Genomic DNA, 21,315 nt, shown 5'->3' with positions numbered 1-21,315 from the left:
TCTGAAGTGACGAGTGGGCTTGTTATTTGCCAAGCTTTATGATCAAAGCATATTTCAGCAAACATCAAATCTTCTCTATTATTTAAAGAACCATAAATATTATTTGTGATTAAATTATTATTAGCATAACAAAAACTTGCAATAAAATTAGTCTGTGGTGACATAACAATATCATTAGGTTCAATACTGCAAACATCTGACAAGAGAAAGAGAAACAACATGGTATCAATTCATTTAAAAATCAATAAAAGTAGAAAACAAATCATGACAAGCTCAGGAAAACTGTCGCACAAGCAGCAGTACTGTAATAACTAATGATCTATTGTATATGACAGCGCCAAGTCATGACGATTTGCATACATGTACGTAACCGGAAAACGTACAAGTTGGCCCAGGTTAGGACTAGAATTCAAACAGCAACCAACTTTAAAGTTCCAACTAAGGTTGCCTCTCCTATTTTGAATTCATCAAACCTTAAAATGTTAAATATAAAATAGTATCAACAACTTTATATGGCCTCCATAAATTGTATTAAAACAAGTAGGAAAATACACAATGTGGAAGTATGTATGCCTGGGTAGTCAATGTAGAGAGATCATAATAAGGTTCTTGATGACTGAGGAAAAACTAGTTTTTTCACTCGGCCTCAACTCCTGCTCTATATAAGCTAACAATCGAAACTAAAAATAAGCAAACAATGCATACAAGGAAATTGAAGAAATGAGTATTTTTTCATATCACTGTGATCAAAGCACCTAATTTCTTTAGTACAAACTAGTTTTCATTTTTTTTCAGTAATTATCACTCTTGATGATAATTCTTGTATTGACGAATCTGAATTGCTACACACAAGAAATAACATAAACTGTTCTTTTGGTATCATTCAGAAGTTGTTTGTTAATGGAAGCTTAATTTTTATACAAAAATTAGTAACTAAAAAGACATTAAAATATTACAAAATAATTTTGCTTCCATGCTCATTACAGTAAATTAGCGTCACTTTTTTGTATCACAAATGCACGAAAATTTGTTCATATCCACATTCATAATTTCTACAAATCCATTATTATTTCTATTTCTAATTACCGGTATGTAGAAAGAGTTGAACCTTGCCATAATTATTGTTTGAGCATTTCAAGTAGTTTCAACATTATCAAGTGGGTAGTCTGCACAATCATAATTTTTTTTTAATTTTTTCAAAATGTGATAAAGAGTGGTTAAATCATAGCTACCGGTAGTTTAATACAAGCATAATGATTCTTCAATAGAGCAGATTTTCCTAAGAACCTTGACCTCAACCTCAATAAATTACTGCTTCTAGTGAACCACTTCACATTTTTTTATGTTTACATTGAGAGTCATTTCGCTCAATCCGGTTGATATGTTCATAGCTATCATTTTGATTCTGAATATTTAAACCACCTGCCATTTTATAGTACTGATAGCTAATTTTGGCTCATCATTTAACAGTTTTTTCAACTGAACGAAAACTTCTCGGTGGACAAAAAAAACGAGTAAGTTATTTGATTTAAAGCCAGGTTTCATAAATACAACTAAAAACTGACAAATATCCAATGAAGATGAGATTTCCCACCATGCCTGAAAATATGTCTTAGTTAAAAGTGTCCAACTTTCTCCTAAAATTTTTATTGTTACAGTCTTACTGATTAGTGACCAACGTAGCAGAAGTAAACAAAGAAGTTGATGCACTAAGAAATGTCCATTTTTCATTGAACAAGATATTTGTTCTCATCCTATACTATTGGCAGTACCTTCCTCAACTCAATAAAACTGCATTTTATAGATGCAATAAACTTATAAAATTACAATATTTATAGGTTCCTAAGCATTTTCTGTTTGATGTGGAAATATATACTGTTATAGGTCCTGATTCAGATCTATTAACCAATAAACTTATGTTTTATCAATCACTAACAGTCTTTTTACCTCATGAGATTAACACTCTAGCTTGAGCAAGTGTTCGTTCGGCCTTACATGCCAATAGCATAAATTGAAATATTTTTTTGAAAATATTCAAATATTATTGCCAAATCATAACCTCTTTTATAGTGTCTAAAAGAAGACTTCTTTCTATAATGTACAACACAGTTAAGTGTTCTGCAGTTGTTCATTTGTTCTCTCTGACAAAATAAATATCTTGCATAGTATATTACAGTAAACAATAAATGACTCATAAAGCTCTCATCTACTTCAATAAAACCACTTCAATGGTCCTAAGCAGGTCAAAATTGTTTTTGTGATTTACAAATATGACGACTTCCATTTTTACAAAACATGAATCACCCCTGAATAAAAAGGTACAAAACAAATCACAAGACACAAAAACACAGATTAATAAAAGGTTATAAAAACACTTACTTTGATTCAATGACTTGTGATCCATACTTGGACTAATTCGACCAGATAGAAGATGATGCTTGTTGGCCTTGGTCATCAAAACAAAACATTGGCACGTCGGTGCATACCAGTCAGCATCAGTAGCAAAATGCGTTCCTTTATCAGACTATATTATAATAAATACCCTAAGTGATATTAAAAAACTAGAAATCTGTAAATTCAATATACAGAAATTTAGTTTATATTAAAATGATTAAAAAATGAGGAAATAAATGCTCACTGTAAAAAGCATGCAGAACAAATTGCTCATGCAAGGCGTCTGTGAAATGTAAACGCAATAATACGCTCTCTCGCAGTCAGATTATTGATTTGTAGCTAAATATAGCTCCTTGATGTGATAAAACAGAAAAGCAATTTTTGACGTTGTGGCTTATAAAAGAAAAAAGAAAGCAAGGTTGTCAAAATACCCAAGGCGTTACATATATACACGAACATATTTAAATTTAGACTGATGTCAGATAAAAGCGGCAAGAATACTCCTGCACCACAAAATATTAACCGCAATTTGCACATAAATTGAAAATAATAGTTCAACACCATTGAACTCAAACAATTCCATCATTGTAAAAACCACATGAATTGAAAATTTAATGAACAATTGAATTAAGCAAAATTTCACATTATGATTGACCTTTAAAAGTTGAATAGTTATTTTTAATACAGGCTACATGAGAAAAACCTTTAGTTGGTAATGCAATACAAGATTATAATCAAAAACATTCTAAAATTCTAATTTTAAAGACAAATATGGAGTAAAAATGGTCAATTTCGAGAATGAGAAGTCCTTTTCAACATCTTAATTCATAAAATATGTTGTTTTAGAATAGCAACAGAAATTTCATGATTTAGTAAAACAAACCTCATGTTTATATTCATGCATGTACAGTTCCTCCATTTTAAACAGATTCAATTTTTACACCTATAGCTCTGAACAGATGAATGATCGAATTTTCAACTATAGCGCTAGAAGATTAACTTTTTAATTTCATGTTTCGTCAGAAAATATCTAACATCAAAAATTAACAAGTTGCTTGATCATCTTATCACAGTTGATATTTTTGTAGTAAGCTATTCAGAATTGGTTGTCGAAAAATAATCAGTCTTAGAATTAAAAACTTTGAACAATATGAATAAGACAACAAAATGATCAAGTCATACCATCAATCTCAGTTTTCCCATTAATAATAACATTAAACTAATGGTATTATTAAATTTCATTCCAACATTTCATATTGATACATGGCAGCATTAGGCAGTGCCAAGACATTGTTGAATTTCTTACAATTAGAAATGTGTTAAAAATTTTAACACATATTGGTAAAATAATCAAATCGAAATAATCAAAATTGATTACGGTATTTACCGGTAGGGAAAAATATTTGTCAACAAAATTTATAGTATAAAAGCTATGCTATACACAGGGTTACCAACTACCTAGAGCCCAAAATAGGCACAGGTGTCACAATTTTATTTTTTTTTTTTGGAGGGGGGACTTAACAGCGGCAGAAAAGCAGAATAAAATGAGAAATAAATCATACACAAGTCTCTTTCGCACTCCCAATTTTTATTATTAGAAGTCGCTTCGAACACGGTTGTATGCAGCCCCGACGAAGTCACAGCCACACGCAACCTCTAAACGAAAGTCTACATACTTCGGTTTCCCGCAATGCTTCTTGTGTTTTGTGGTAGTATTGTGGGCACTAATTACTGTTCTTCCTTTTTCTCGCTGCCGCAATAGCAGCAGTGAGCATAGCTCTTACCCATTCGACTTTGTTTGACATTAGCAAATTCCTTTTCATATTCGAAACAGAACTCATGATTACGCTTGGGAAACTCATTGTCTAAATTGTGGTTTGTCCCTAAAAACTAAAAGCAACTATTATAACTGTGTCACAGTTTGCCTGGAAATACAGCAAACCCCCTCGTTAACAGAAACAGTTCGCGCTGAGAGTGATCGAATCCGAGATACGAGGTCACGGTGGAACATAGCTAATTGATAAGTCACAATAACACCACAGTGAAGCGCGAATAATGATAAACATCGTCCCTCATTTCCATGGAAGCTTTGTACAGCAAACAAGAACGAGTCATTTATGTTTCTAAGATAAAATAAGCACGCAACTCAAAAATAGGCACTTTTCCTAGAAATAAGCACATCGTTACTTTATAAGACGCAGGCTAGAGAATAAGCACAAATCTTAGAAATAAGCATGATATGGTATTAAGACCCGAGCATTTGTAACCCTTTGTCACATTAAATAAAAAATTACCAAAATGAGCATCCCAATTTGTCGAAAAAGTTATTCCTCTCGGCAGTTAAAAAAAAAAACTAAAGAAAGTCTGATTTTGGTCAGACGAAACATTACAGAAATACATTAGTGTTGGTGTGCAGCAGATTCTTGAATTGCATAGTACGGTCGTGTTTATTTCTGCTACAGCATCCTTACATTATACAAGTACAGATCCACTAGCGCAAAGGCATTGAGGAAGGATTTGAAGTTAGTATCACGTAACTGCTACTGATAACTATAATAGAGTGTAATAATAACCTGAACCCAGGTTGTGCACCAGGTTAGGGTTCAGGTTGTGCAACAACTTGGTGCGCATACTTAAGGCAGTACAGCACACTATCCAAATTCCAAGAATTTCCCTCCATTTGGCTCAATAAAACAAACACTTTATGTGTCTCACAAACGAGGGGCGTCTGGGACCACGTCAGATGCTTCATATCGTGCCATGCTTGTTTCAATAAAAATCTAAATTAATCATGGCCGTCACATGACCAAAATTGCCGTTTTTTGCTGAAAACTCTCGAATGCTACGGTAAAAATTTTTTTCCTTTGATAAATCGGATTATTTTTTCCCAAGGAATTCCATGATGACGTTACTAGAGTGTGCTTTTTTGTAGTATTTTGCGCAACTTCATTATACTATTACCGATATTGAGGGACAAAAATGTCCAGACGTCTCCCAAAGAAGGGGTGTCTGATCATCTGTAAAACGGGTTTCTCTGAAACGGGACAATCTCACCCGATTTGTATAGTGTGCTGTGCTGTCAGGAGTACCCTATATTTATATATGGAATAATAAGTAATACAGTGACAATTACAAATATTAAATAAGTAAACTCTTCCTAAACAAACCGAGAAAAAGTCATACATTAAAGCGAGATTATCAAGCAAAATAAAATAATAATCCTGGCACCAAAGCTCTTAATTCACTTCTCAGAAACTGCAGATATGTAATAGAGACTTTTGTTCAATCCATCAATGGAATATGGTAATTTTTTTTTCATCACATAGGTGGGCTATATATAAATATTGATTAGTATCTTCATGAATTCGTGTGCTTGTAAACTTATTGATCTTTCTTTCCCTCATGCACTGTCGACTGTCAATTATTGGCAAGAGTCGAACCTTAGTGAAACATTCTTTCTAACCAATTAGATTAGAATTTTTTTAAAAAAACGAATCAATAGGCAGTCTTATTAACCCCGTACACAACTTCCATGCCCATGAATTGTATATAACACAGAAACTGGGATGGATAAAAATTGTAAATACCGAGCTATCGTACTTATGTCATTGATGTATGTAATCATGAGATCATATGGTCTTGTCCTAATATTATATATGACGTCCAAACCAGGGGTGGGTAGGCAAGGTTATTTGGCCAGGAACCAAAAATTTTGGCCACCTAGACTGGCGAGTATTGTAATTGTGACGTGAAAGTTACATTTTATGGGGTGTCCTGTAGTTTCGTACCTAAAGTACTTCTAGTGGGCGTAGCGTGACGATTTTTACGCATGTCAATCCTAACCCCCACCTGACATTGCCATCCAAGAATTATGTCACTACAATGTCACAATCACGTCATAGAGCTTGCCAAAGTATACCTACGTGTTGAGACAGTGTTGAAAAAGCAATAGTGGAAAATAATAAGCCCTGTGCCACAACTAAATTTAATCGTAATCTCAACAAATTCCTTGAGTTATTTTTTAGCTAAATTATCCAAATTTAGTTTGAGTTTGGCTGTTGCAATTGTCAAAACAGATTTGAGATCAGTTTCGGCAAATTGAAATCTGTGTTCGGATTTGCGGAAATCATCAGCTGGAGGTCTGTTCACTCACATATGTGGACAAAAGTTGGTCTTTATTAATAATTTAGCTATCACTCTTCACGAATTAGGGTGCAGAAAAAGAATGCAGCAACAGATTATTAGAAAACATTGAAAAACTATAGATTCGATTACATGGTAAGTATGTGTAAGCTATGAACAAAGAAGAACGTTGAGAGAATGGTATAGGGACATTAACAAAACTTTGTCGGCACAAAATTAAAACTTGGGGCTACACGCAAGAGGAGAAAGAGATGCGCAAAGTACACTGTTGAATCGACTGAGCGAAAAAATATGAATTTTTTTTAACATCCCACTTACATGACAGCATGGAGGTCTGTGTGAACCTTAACTACAACTTACACAGACTACGATCATAATTTAACAAGACTATTGCTGTATTGCATCATACAAATTTTAATAACAACTCTGTGCTGCATGTAGAATTGGTTAAAAGCAAAAATTTACAGCAGCATCCGATTCAGGTGGGTCAGATTGAATAACCCAACCGGCCGGATTTGGCCCGTGGGTTGTGGTTTGCCCATGTCAGGTATAAACCGTTACTACCGGTACTGAGGAATGCACTGCAGCACTGGCACTGTTTCAAATTTTTGTCTTTCTCAGTTTTCTTCATATGGGTACGGTACCGTACTTTATGCCTATCATTGGATAGTATCAGAATTCCACAACTGCTGAATTGGCAGGGTTAGTAATAAATAAATAGCCCCTACGGTACTGGTAAGCATAAAACAGTAAAAAACTAAACTTAACATATGAATTAAAACCACATACCGTACAATCATTCAGGTAAGATCAGTTACCGGTACTGAAAATACAGAGATGAGAAAATTATTTTCTGAACAGCTTAATCTTTTTAACTAATACATTACAAATCACGGTACCGTATCCTGTTTGGAAGCTAGTGGACGACTTAGATTACCCAGCACAGTACCGGTACCGGTAAGGCGGTACCGGTAACTCGTTTCGCTAAATCAGCCAATAGTTGTTGTTGTCGTGATTAAATTTTTCACATTCATAATTGAACAAAATCGCTCGGCGGTGTGGCGCATCGTGCTAAGCGTTAGAAATACGCTCGCCACCAAACCTCTGGTTACCCTGAGAGGGTTCGCAGGTTCGAATCCAATGCGGGGGTTAATTATGTGCGAGAAGATTGATGGACTCAATTTTTTCGCCTCAATTTTACCTCGTGGGGAACTTTTTATGAATTGAGGGAACACTTTATTTCGTCTCGTTTTTTTTTTTTGGACATCCGTCGCGCTTGTCTGCAGATCTTTTCTGAAAACTAAGTGCTCGACTCGACCTCCGAATCCATATATTTTAGAATTGCTCTCGCGTAGACTTTTTAATGGCAGTATAATAATCATTATACAGCACAAAACGTAAATTAAAAAGTTCTAATACAAATTCCATTTTGCACTGAAATGTATTTGGATATGCAAAAAACAGCACTAAAATGGAAGTCCCGGTTCAATATCGAAATTTATACAATATTTCAGGACTCCCAATTTTTATATACGCAGTGGACGTTTTGCTAAAGTGATTTTGTTTTGTTTTTTTATTGTATCGAAATATCGACTTTCTCCTAATTACAAATTTTCAATTCCCAAAGATGGAAACATGGATATTAGGCCTACTTACATTTTTTAATTTCCCTAAAGTCCCGACATTTCATATGATATGATTTACATATTAATCCCGGAGAGGAGGAAAGCCGATAAGACAACTTAATCATATGGCGAAGGACGACTTTTCGTCCGGTTACCAGTCCATGTCGTATATGTGATTAGTAGGGATGGGAATGGTTAACCGATTTTTAACGGTTACGATTTATTTTAACCGTTATCTGACATCTCAGGTACAAATCATTTTTATAATGTATAATGTAATCTTTACAATTTTTTTAAGAAATGATTACGTCATCGCAAATTTGTTTGGTGTGGCGTTAAATTCAGAAGAATAAATGTGAAAAATAATAGAGTATTATGTGACGAATTTTCAGTGTTCGACGTGCAAATTCTACTCTGAGATATCATAAAGAAAAACAGCATCAACTGCGCACTTGTTTGATGGCACTGAATATACGATTTTGCAATAAAATCGTGAACAATATATTTTGACCGAAAACTGATTCTGGATTTATCATTTGTCAAATTTTCATAATTAGCAATCTTGAATAAAATTTAATAACGGATTCGCATTTTAGTAAAATATTTCCATATGTCCTAGGCACGCTGCATTTCTCTTGCAGCAAAGCGATCACGATTCTATCTCCATTCGTGAATAATTTTAAGCGGTACCGGGATAAGATCAGGCGAAATTACTTTGAACCATTGTGACGTAACAAGCTAAATTATTACGTAAAACGTCACGCTGCGGTTAACCGGTTAATTTTGCTAGGTTAACGGGTAAAGTGTTTCCTTCCTGCGCGCAGGGTAATCAGCAGGGAGGTGGCGAGCGTATTCCCAACGCTTAGCACGATGCACGACACCACCGAGCTGAAAAAAGGTTCTCTTTTGTATCGAAGTCTTTTACCGTTTACTTTTAGGACTATGTATAAAATTATTCATATTCAGAATTCAATTGAAAGTTATTGATTATTTCCAACATTCCCTAAATACAATTACCATTTTGCACAATGAGTCCAAATGGGCGACTAAATGTCGTCAATACCTGACTAAATTGCGTCATGATTTGCAGAACAGTTTCGAGTGTTTGTTTGTTTCTATAGAATCTTCGGGCACTTCATTGTTTTTCACGTTCACGAATATTTTACCGATAATACTCAAAATCGATTTTCGCCTCTAAGCTGGTTATGTGCGAGAGGATTGCTGGACTCCTCGCCGTCGTTGGGTGGTTCACGTAACCGCTGGTCGGTTACGGCTTCCTCTACCACCAAGTCCATGCTTCCGAAAACAAACAATACAGTAAAACTAATCCCATACCCGACTTGGAATGGTAACCGGACGAGAGGCCGTGGTTCGCCATATGGATAAGCCGTCTTATCGGCTTTCCTCTCCCCCGGGATAAATATGTAAATCCTATCCTACCCTAAGCAGTAACGACTTTGCTTAATTGCTTGCATAAAAATATTCAAATTCTCGATTTCGTGGGGTATTTATTGCACGTAACTCTTTGCTTTGCCTATGACTAGCCCGCTGCTGTTCAAAGTTGGAACATGGGAAGTATCGATGGTGGGAAGATTTGCTATACCTCGGAATAAATACGTAAATCCCACCCTATCCTAACCCACTCGTTTCTACTTTTAACGAGAAACCTTCAGCCCCGACAATATTCCACTGGGTGTCTCGCATTGCGGTGATATTTCCGTCGCCATGACAGCGAATGACGCTTCACTAGAAGGATTAGTTGGTAATGTAGGTAGGTCGGTCGCCTCTCGACATGATTGCAGTAGTTGGTAACAAAGAGGCAATAATTCGCAAGGACTCTAATTATTTTACTAATACAGAAAAAACGCTGACCACTAAAAATCTAAGCTCCAGTCTTAATCTTCCTGGAAATCGCAGGTCTATGAATTTGCAACGCCGCCCTCGCTCAGCAATGGAAACACGAGATACGGGGCCCACAGTAGAAGATCTCGAGAGCACTTTATCGAAGCTCAAATCAGACTTGAGACATCTCAATGATAGTTTAGAAGAAAACTATGCGAAGAGTCTCGTATTTGCAAGAGATGCGAATTACGATCAGGACAAATACATTGAGGAGTTTCATAAAGAAAACCGATTGGGTAGTAATGGTTATGGTGACTATTTGAACGATGATGCAGAACTGAGAGATTTGCTGCAGCGGAAGGATGAGGAGGCAGTGTCACATTTACCACCAAGAGACTCAAAGTGGTATAGGGACCCACAGCATTTGACGACATCCATGGGTAATTTCGACACTGCAAAAAAGCTCGGAATATCAACACGATCTGTGTCACCCACTAGTAGGGGAACTGGAATTTTTGGTGCTGAAATGGCCACAAAGAATATTTATGGTCAGCTGACATCCACTGATTTAGCATCAAGTATGGAGACGTTTCCAGTGAGGCTGACTGCCCCACACATTGTAGGAGTACGTTCTTTGCTTCCACCTGATTTTCCAGTCAAAATGCAAAGGCCTGCAACAGCAGCTGGTACAACTTCAGAAGTAACGGTGGTGCCAAACTTTGCAACTCGCAGTCCATCCAGGGCCCACTCACCTCGACCAACTTGGGTGCCAAACTCACGCAATGCAAATGCTAGTGCCAAACCACCACCTGCTTTAAGCACGACAAAGCGTCGGTGCAAATCGGCATCAATGAAGCGTGCGACTGTGCTTGGTGCTGCAGGAGCCAATTCCTCAAATGAGTTGGTCACTCGTGGGCGTTCCATAACAAGGCACTCGACCATGAGTGAGGGGTCATATCCAAGGCAAATACACCCCTTGCCTTCCGAAACAGAGTTGAGATTCCTTAGATCAGCAGATCAAATCGACACCCGCAGAGCATTGGTTGAAAATAGCCCTTACCAACAAGAGCTTGCAAAGCTTCGTCTTGCAAGGTTACGTGTGGAAGAAGAGTATTTGCTTCAACTTAAACGAGAGTCCGAGTTAGAGAGGGTAAGAGGGCCGAAACCCAAATGGTACACAATGAAGGGACCAGAGTTTCACTATGAATGTAACAAGAACACCACTCTTCATAAGAACAAAAAGTCTTGGGCGAAAACACTTCAATATCGAAATGAATTGTTGGAATCTTCTAGAGAGTTTGCTCAAACTGTTTAGATCAGTTCAGATGCATGATAGTGCGTATAGCTCTAGAAAATTGGGTTGCTTTGTTATGGAACATCTTGGGTGTTGGTACTGAAATTTTAAAATGAAAACCTATCATGAAGAAGTTAGCAAGTCTATAATTATTGTGATACTTGAAATTACATCAAATTATTTGATTTGCAATACAATCATGGTTGTTTAGAAAATTGTTAATCAGATATGCGTATTGTTTGCCAAAGTGAGACAAATTGTGTTTTCTTTTCAGGGTGTCTAATTTTTTTGTGTGTCTGAATGTATCTGATACTTTATATTTTTTAGTGTCATTAGATATTTTTTGACTGTGATTTTTAGCAAAACGATCGGCGACAAAAAGACAAGCGTGGTCATGTGGTAATAAAACCAAGGTAGTATAGTTTGATATATAGCATAATGTTAGATGTGGTACTGCAGACAAATGAAATAAATAATTAACTATTGAGCTTGAGGTTGTAATTACAGTTACATCCAATCTATATGCTGAGAAATGAATGCAAAAACACTATCAAGCCAATAATTATAATCATGAAAATAAAGACAGTATAAAAAAAGTATGATTGATCTACGACTTTGGGAATTAATTTTTGACACTTCACATCAATGTATTTGGCAGAAAATTGATGTATTATTTACACACTAAAAATGGTTTATACGAAATGTTAGTCAATATCGAATACAACATCAAATAAGTGAAAAATTAGGGAAAAAATGAGTAAAACCCATTCACAACACCATTACATAAACTAGACTGTTTAAATACAAATTTGTCAAAAAGTATGTGATGAACTATAGCTTATTGTCAGAAGGAGGGTATTTTTGGTAAAAAAGAAGACACAGCTGAGGAGTTTGTACTTTCTATTAATAATGGAAGTCTGGTATGTTTCTATTAATGATGGAAGTCTTCACCTTTTACACCGAAGAGTCAAAATATCAGATTTTGAAATGAAAAGTCAAATATTGAATTTCTATCATCGAATTGATATCAATAAGCAATTGAATAGAGAATGCATATTTACAAATTTACAAATTGGTTTCTTGTAGCCGAGTGTCATAACTTTTCTCTACCTGTTATCAAAGTTGGAAATTTTCGTTAACCATGAGTCTGAGTAGTTTTTTTCAAGTACTCAATAGTTCAGAGTCAGGAACAAATTTTTTTGGCTTCACAGCCTTAGATAATTCTTCTTCATTACCAATTACAAGATTTAGCAAATGCAACCTCCTATATGATTCATCAAATATCCAATTGATCCACAAGGGTAGGGAATGTATATTGGAGAGAAAATATCAATCTTTACTGAACAAAGCTCTGAAGAATATTATGATGACAAGTAGAAAAACAATGTAAATACATGAATATACAAAATTGAACCTAAAAAATAACGACAGAGCATATAACATGAAAATGTAGAATATATTTCTGTAATGAGCGATAAACCTCAAAGATAAATGAGGCTTAGGGTGAAAACCATGTTTCAGTGCAGGGAATTCGTCAGGTTGTTCAAATAATATTTTACAGACTTTTCCCAAGATATCATTCTTCTTGCATAATTCTTCAATTTCATGTTGGTATTTGCCATTGAATTTTGATGAAAGTTTGTGTAAAAAACGAACCAAAAAAGCATTCTCAAAACTACAAATAGGACGAAGATCTGGATCTACATTTGGCAAAATTGGGAATTTTTTCAATTTGTTTTGAAGCTGAAAACGGCCAGTTGGTGACAAACTCATTTTTCCATTTTCATCTAATTCATAATCTGCTATATCACTGCCACGTCCAGGTGATTTTCTTGAAACGGTATCAAGTTTGGGTAATGGTAACTCAAAAATATCACAGAAAGTTTTCAAGGCATAATTCAGATTTTGCTCAATCTTTTTCTTGTCTGGTCCAGTAGAACCAGAATCGTTGTTTTCAACAAAAGCTCCGTAACCACAGAACGTTAATACTTGATTTGACCAGTCGGAGTTCGCAGAAGCAGCTGACGATTTTGTAGTTTCTAATGCTTGGGAGATTATAAGTAACAGTTGCCTCACAACATCGATAAAAACAGGAGAAAACAAGTCATCATCTTTAGGCTCGACAGCTCCATATGATTGGCTAATGACATAGCTTTCAAAATTTCCAGACAACTGACTGTAAGCAAGTTGTGGATTTGCTTCATGTGCTTGGTCTATCAAGGTGATCAAATTAGGTTGGCTGTAAACTTTTGCAACTCGAAAAAGCAAGAAGGAATTTCCCATTGTTCCTATATCCATTCTAATGAATCTCCTAATAACAACTTGGAATAAAGCCGAGTAAAACTGAATATTAGCATATACAAAATGATACCAATTATTGTTTACATTACAATCAGAAGATAACGTAGGAAAATCATTTTTAACATACCTCCATGGTTGAATATAACTCAGCCAAGTTTCTAGTACAATCCTAAAAGTGTGATCCAGGGGCCATACCTCGAAACAATGTTGCAAAAACAGGAACAGTTTAGGTTGGAATTTATTCATCAAATTCTGGTCGAGTTGCTCCAAGATTGAGTCATTTTGAAACCGTTTAGTCAAAGTGTTCCCCATGTGAGCATTACAAAAAAAGTGAACATGCTTGACAAGAAGTCTAACTGCCCTGACATGATTTTCAGTTGGGACCTTTCCTCGAACAGCAGAACCGCTACTGAATTCACTTCTGTTTGGTTGAAATCCATACATCCAAAATGTTGTAAATATATTCATCAAAACATCACAGCACCAAGTCTCACTGTGAGAAGGTTGTCCATGTGATATAACATTATTAGAATCATGTCTCAGCAGAAAACTGGATTTAGTAATATTACGATGCACCTTGGTTGATGTGTTGAATAACCCACCAGTATTTAAGGTAGGAGGTTTAGCATCAGCACCAGAAGGAAGATAATATGATAAGTAATCATCCAGCAAAACAAAGTAAAGTAAATCTTCAGCTCCACTTACTAACAAATTCGGGTTTCTCAAGTTGAATCTGTTGTGTGGAAACATATTGTTGGAAATCGTCGTATTCAAACTTAACTTTGTTATAATATGAGAAAAGTAACAGAAATATGATTCGAAAGGACAGCCTAATCTTTGAGGATCATACATGAGATCTGAGTGAAATTCTCCAAGAGCCACCATATCTGGTCCTTTAACTTGCACTCCATGCATTTGCATTCTATTTATAAGTTGAAACATGGCTCCATCTGGTCCCAGGAATCGTCTCACAATACCAAAGTCTGCCATAGGAACTCCGCTTCTCACCAAACACCATTTATATGTTTTGTTGATGAAAATATCTTCAACCAATTTTTGAAAAATATTTCCGAGTGAATGAACACCACAGGTTTCAATGACTTGAGTTAAACTTTTACAAGTTTCTTGAATATCAAAATTCGATGAAGCCATTTGTAAAGAATTGTTGATTTCATTTTCAGCCGATCTCATGATGACAATGAATATGTTATCAAAATATACAGTATCTGTGAAAATATTACATTAGATTGATAATAGTATGGAGAATTATGTTACTACAACAGAAGCCAATTTACAACAGAATATATCCTATACATTATATATCAGTGTCAATCTTTGTAATCTTAGTTATTTTAAACATTTTTATCATTATGATATGATGAAAATGCATTATTCTAAATATACCAATGAAGTTTATAACCAATGAATGTTTATTAACAATCATATTCCTTCATATAAAGTAACAATTTCTCTATCAACCAAAATAACAACAAACCTAAAAATATTAAATTAGAGTTATTAAAAATCACAATAACTGGAAAAACAAAATATAAATAACAGTGGTTTATCAATAGCATTGTGCATTTCTTTACACATATTTATTTGTTATTTATCATACACTTTCTTTTATATTGCAAGCAAATAATTGTTTACTGATGACCTAACTAATAAACACCTAGCGATTTATACTCATCTTATTTGGTTAAATAATCGAAACTTGACGACAAAAAGATGCAAATAACAATACGACTCATAAAATTTATTATGACACAGCGATAAGTTCCACAAAATATTACCATTTCTCAAAAACTAAGGATATCTTTTAATTACCATGGTCCTCAAGAACTACAGGGGTGGTGACTCCTCTACGGCCCATGGGCCGGGGCCACAGCCCATCCAATTGGGCCCCATGGGCCATGGCCCGTCAACCTACGGGCCACGGCCCCATCAGAAAAAATTCAATTATCTTACCAAAATTTCCAATTTTTACAAATTTGTCAATATTCGAACCAAAAAAAATCGCGGGATGCCTCCAAATTTTTTTCTCACGATAAGCATTTATATAAAAATAAATACCAAGCAACATACTACTCCTGTAGTATGTGTAGGGTACCAGATTAGGGTTAGGAGTTTGGTCACTGTCTGTGTTAGCCAAGTGAATAGTCCCTTTACACAACTTGATGGGCCGCGGCCCATAGCCTGATGGGCCGTGGCCCCGGCCCATGGGCCGTAGAGGAGTCACCACTTCCACTCCTCAAGAAAGTAATACAAATAGAAAAATTTTCAACAACTTCTGCTAGTTCTTATTCTAAGGAGCATACATTACAAGAATAAAACGGCGGTGTATTAGGAATACAGTCACCACTGCACCTTTGATTACCTTACATGGGCTTGCAGGTTCGAATCCTGTGTGGGGAGAGTTACGTGCAAGAAGATTGCTGGATTCCTAAAATCCTAGCCACTGTAGGGTGGTTCATGTGACTGCTGGTCGGTAACGGCTATCTCCACCATCATGTTCATGCTTTCGAAAATAAATAACGGGCGAAATAATAATCCCATACCCAACTTGTAGTGTTACCAGATGAGAGGCCATGGTTCGACATATGATTGAGTCTGCTTATCAACTTTCCTCTCCCCCAGGATAAGTATGTGGACCTATCCTAGATTGCATAATTTGAATTTAATTATTAAACAGTGGATATAAAATCAAACATACAGTTATGGTTATTGAAAAGCAATATAAAAACAACTTGAAATTATTACCTACTTTAAATCTTCTCAAAAAATTGTATATAGCTAGTAATGAGCGAATGCAGATAAATAATAAAGGAAGGGGTTTTTGCTTCTGAAACCAGCTGTAGTTTTACATTACTGTAAGTGGAGGGATATAATTATATCGAATTAGTGCAGGCTGTATACTGATTAGCAACTTCAGAACTTGCCGAATATATGGAGAGTTAGGATAGGATTTACATATCTATCCCAGGGGGAGGGGAAAGCCGATAAGACGGCTTATTCATATGGCGAACCACGGCCTCTCGTCCGGTACCTGTATGGCATTACTTGGTTATTTGTTTTCGTAAGCATGGACTTGGTTGCAACGTATGATTCAAGGTGCTCAACAGTCCGCTGCAGGGAAATTGTTAATTAAACGACTTAACCATGATAAATATGTAAATCCTATCCAACTAAGTGAGACTATTCCAGTTATATCAATATTTCATTTAAGGAAACTACAAGAGACCTGTACCGTGTATTACACGGCCGACATGATTATCTTTACAGAGATCTTTTATAAGTAAAGTGTGTCATACTGTCATAACTTAATAAAGTCTGTGTACAGGTGTAGTCTGTGCAATGACTGAATGACAGTATAGAAGAAATAGGGTGGTTCACGTAACCGCTGGTCGGTTATGGCTTCCTCCACTATCAAGTCCATGCTTCCGAAAACAAATAACTAACTAATCCCATACCCGACATGGAATGGTATAGCATCCTATACATACAACTACGGTAGCACTTTCGAACACCTTGTTCGATCACTCGCAAATGGAGCGGCCAATACACTGAGGCGCAGGTCTTACCACTTCATGGCGGCTCCTGCCACGAACGAACTCTTGGCCTTGTTTTTATGGCGGTAGCATCGGTACCAGATTTTAGTTTATCGTTTGGAATTATAGCTACTTGAACCTAAAACCTAACACCAAATCCATAAAAACAGTATCCTTAGGGAAAATGTTCCAACTTACCCAAAGTTGGTTTGTGGCAGCTGAAAATTCAGCCGCCATGGTTTGGAAATCCCGCAATGGATAGGATAGGATTCACATATTTATCCCGGGGGAGAGGAAAATCGTTAAGACGGCTTAACCATATGGCGAACCACGGCCTCTTGTCTGGTTACCATTCCATGTCGGGTTTGGGATTAGTTAGTTATTTGTTTGTTTTCAGAAGCATGGACTTGATGGTGGAAAAAGCCGTAACCAACCAGCGATTACGTGAACCATTCGAACTTGCTTATATAGTACATTTTGTTTTACATATTACAGGGACAACATACAGAGAGCATTGCCAGTTAGGGACCGATCAAGGTATGTAATGAGAGGATAATACTATTACATATGTGAATTGAATATTTATGTTTGTATTTGCCAATATAAATTCAACCAAATAGTATTAGCACCTCCATCAGTGCTGAAAATCCCTTTGAGAATCTTAGTTCGGAGCAGTGGTCCTCAAACTTTTGAAGCCGCGCCCCCTTTAAGACATTGAGCCCCACCTCAAAAATATTTAGCTAACAATAAGGGTTCTAGAATGTACGAACCAACAGCATAAAGTTGAACTCAAACATGCTCCACGTTATGAGTAATAAAGATACAAGCATGGCAGCCCTCTGCACTCTCTAAACCAGGCATGGGCAATGTACCGGTAAGGCCCGTGGGCCAAATCTGACCCGACTGAAGCTGCCTCAACGAAACTGAAAATGAATTTTGATGTTTTATCTAAAAATAGCCCATGGAATTTGTTAAGACTGTGGTTCGATCAATGACATTAAACAACATGATGCACAACTACGGCATTTTTGGCCGAAGATCGTATCCGATGCACGCTCCAATGCACATACTTGACGAGACGAAAACGAGCGGATGTGTGCTGCTTTCAAGGCATAGCACGAATGGTTTTCGTGCCTGCTTTGACAGTTGTTGTCGATTTTAATGATATTTTGGAAAGTTAAGGTAAAAAGAAATTGGAAAAAGGTAAGGTAAATACTATTGTTGTATATCACACCCGGGCATCGCACTATTAAGTACATCTGGGAAAGCCAGCTTTTGTCAACAACTACGAAGTTATTATTTCAGTACGGTACGTAGTTGCCCATTTGCCGGAATTGCATAGTTACTTACCCCTTATGGTTCCAAATAGTTCATGCACCTCCATTTAGATTTTTTTTAATCAGTCAGGATATATACTCATTGGTGTAACATACTATTGCTCATTCACTTCTATTTGCGTATTAAATCAAAGGGTTAACAAGTTCACCTAACATACCACTCATACCGGTATATTGTATAATCTGATCTCCCAAGTATTTGGAGCCACGAATACTTGTAAGTTTCTGACTAAAACCCTTTATTAGTTGATTTATATACCAAATTCAGTAAAACATTTTTTACATAAATCATGAGATATTGGATTTATTAGCTTTCCCATTCTAAATCATATAGACTTATTTATTTATTCTTAACGAAAATTAATAAATCTCCTCTCTTTCTTCAGATGTGAAAGTTGTGGACGAACCTGACTAAGCATTGTGAGACTCCTGCGGCACAAGAGGTAATAGCAAAAATAGTAAGTATATCAATCAAGAAATTAAGCCGACATAAAGCAAAACTTTCAACTATTCGTCTAATCTCAATTTCCTATTATTTATTCACAGGACAATTATAGCAGAAGGGGAGATATCAGAAGTCTGGCGACATATCAGTGACAGTGTGATTCCAAGAAATATAATTAGAGTACTCTATAAATGTTTGCAATAGAATAACAACCTATGGAGGCATGCAAAGACATTTGACCCTCCGATAGAGTTGTGTATGTCCCCCACATCCTGAAGGGCTTGAGGAAAATAACTGAAAATTTCAAAGCTTAAGATTGCATAAGCGATCTTATTTGTAAAAAGGCACAAAACACGCTAGACATACTTAGCACAGCTTTGGAAAATGGTTCTTTGGTTCATCAACTTTTGGTAGTACTATAGAAGAAATTCAGGAAAGGGTATAATCATGATTCATGATAAAATACTGTTATATATATTTTCGACAACTTCAATCTAGACCAGGGATGTCAAACTCGCGGCCCCAGAGAACTTCCACTGCGGCCCTCGAACGCTTAACAATAATTGTAATAGTATTTTAGAAGTTTTTTTTTATCTAACTGTAATAGATTTTTCCAGCCTTTTTAAAGTGAAATTGATTATTCACACAGAAAACAATTTACTGAAAGTAGTTTTGGAAAATTAATTTATTTTTGTTCACATTTTGGCCCAATTAAAAATACACATCAAGCTAGCAAAAGAATACTTGAATAAAACATTTGAGTGATTAAATTAAACGCAAAGTACATGAGGAAGGTGGCATTTTCGAAGAAAATTGGAGTTGCAATATTTCTGCTTTTCACAAAACTCTGAAGCACATTGTTTAATTTGTCATATTTCCATCAATACAATGAAAATACACAATAAGCTAAGCAGTCAATATGACAAATTCAAAGACCAACTTCGAACAGAAAATTTCCATGTGTTTGTATATAAATATACAACGTTTTACTTACTGAAAATCAATATCAATAATAATTCAAGCAATCCTATGCCACGCAATGTGGCGAGAAATGTCTTGTCGAAAAAAATCTGTCATTTGTCTTTTTACTGATCTATAAATGAAATGATAAAAGTAACTTTTTTGCATTACTGGAATTAATTAAACATTCGCAAAGATTCAGATTGACCCATGATCATGTGACCTCGTTAGTTAGAGTTAGTACTATAAAATCATTTCAGCCTGGCCTTAATATGCTTGGTGACACAAAAAAGATGCCAAACGTCAGGACAAATGCAATTAAAAAAACATTGAGTTTATACTGTAATATTATTGTTAATTTTAAGTTCATATATTTAGATTAAGTCATTTTTAGTGTATGTATAATTCTTTTCTTATCCAAAGCTTGTTAAAAAATGATTTTGATGGTTGTACATAGAATTTTATGATTTTTTATAATAAATACAGTAACTTGCAATGATAGTGGAATGCAAATATTAATATGTAATTGCATTTGAAATTAAAGAAAATAATAAAACTTAATCCAACTGTTTAGTTGCATCACAATATATGTCACAAACTAAAACTATCTTAAAAATATCTTTCCAGTATACATTATCAAAAACTGTTCGCGGCCCTTTTTACAATTTCCAAAATGCAATGCGGCTCTGAAAAACCCATGAGTTTGACACCACTGATCTATTCCAGACGATTCAAGCATAGCTTTGGGAAATAATATCACTTCAATTAAATTGAAAAAAATCTCGCTGTAATAAATACAAAATCGTTGCTATCATAAAGGTAAACCAATTCAGCCACTCGAAATATATTGGCCTTCACAAAGCAATGGAGGCAAATGAGCTATGAACTTTTGTTCTTTTCTTTGTCTTAAACTTTTCATACTCCACAGCCCCTATTAATTTTTTTAAATTTTAATTACCATGTGATGGTCATACATATCTTTAACTTGTATTTTCTGTCATGATGTATTATCTCAATGTGTTAAACTATTAAGTAGTGTGCATATTTTGCTTCCAGATGACATAAATGTATTTATGGTCTTGTTTATTACCTCAGCTTGGAGTATTGACAAGAAAAAGGTGCCAGTAAATTACGTAAATTTTTTTTAATCAACTCTTTGTTATAATCAGAATTCACAATTAATAGGAATTATAAACAGCCAACAATCAATGAGAATTATATGCGAAATCCCTCAGATTAAATTTGTCTTCTAAAATCGGAGGAAGGCAAAACATATATATGTAGTTTCCATCCACACAAGTCTTTCAAGAAGACTTACTCGAGCCAAACTAAATGAGCATCGTCAGGTGATCAGTAAGGCTGCAAGTTGAATTCAGCCTTGCAACCTCCTGCATAGAAGATAATATTAATTAGTGGGCTATGA

At 35.5% G+C, this 21,315-nt stretch overlaps 3 protein-coding genes across 6 annotated transcripts in view; 1 reads left to right on the top strand and 2 right to left on the bottom strand.

Moving 5' to 3' along the window:
* LOC120342523 (histone deacetylase 4-like) overlaps positions 1-2,576 on the bottom strand; it is a 42,133-nt gene extending 39,557 nt beyond the window's left edge. For all 4 annotated transcript variants that reach the window (XM_039411413.2, XM_039411396.2, XM_039411404.2 and 1 more), the window contains exon 1: positions 2,380-2,576. Coding sequence is in view for 3 of the 4 variants with exons in the window: in XM_039411396.2 (XP_039267330.2) it covers positions 2,380-2,455 (76 nt within the window). In the remaining variant the exon portion in view is untranslated. The remainder of the gene's footprint in view (positions 1-2,379) is intronic.
* Positions 2,577-9,892: 7,316 nt separating this feature from the next.
* Positions 9,893-11,661, top strand: LOC120342753 (uncharacterized). The gene has a single exon (XM_039411721.2). It carries the CDS (start codon positions 9,955-9,957, stop codon positions 11,317-11,319), a length of 1,365 nt encoding a protein of 454 aa, XP_039267655.2. The 5' UTR covers positions 9,893-9,954; the 3' UTR covers positions 11,320-11,661.
* Positions 11,662-11,906: 245 nt separating this feature from the next.
* Positions 11,907-16,273, bottom strand: LOC120342601 (sphingomyelin phosphodiesterase 4-like). The gene is made up of 2 exons (XM_078112196.1): positions 16,161-16,273; positions 11,907-14,825 (listed from the first exon to the last, which is right to left on the bottom strand). Exon 2 carries the CDS (start codon positions 14,788-14,790, stop codon positions 12,628-12,630), a length of 2,163 nt encoding a protein of 720 aa, XP_077968322.1. The 5' UTR covers positions 14,791-14,825; positions 16,161-16,273; the 3' UTR covers positions 11,907-12,627.
* Positions 16,274-21,315: the final 5,042 nt, after the last annotated feature.

Source organism: Styela clava, chromosome 1 (genome assembly GCF_964204865.1).
Source record: "Styela clava chromosome 1, kaStyClav1.hap1.2, whole genome shotgun sequence".
Taxonomy (NCBI): Eukaryota; Metazoa; Chordata; class Ascidiacea; order Stolidobranchia; family Styelidae; genus Styela; species Styela clava.
This window is presented reverse-complemented; position numbering and strand designations above follow the sequence as displayed.

What these genes read in the sequence shown, in the direction of transcription:
- LOC120342753 (XM_039411721.2), top strand. Translation starts at nt 9,955, where the DNA reads ATGATTGCAGTAGTTGGTAACAAAGAGGCAATAATTCGCAAGGACTCT.
- LOC120342601 (XM_078112196.1), bottom strand. Translation starts at nt 14,790, where the DNA reads ATGAGATCGGCTGAAAATGAAATCAACAATTCTTTACAAATGGCTTCA.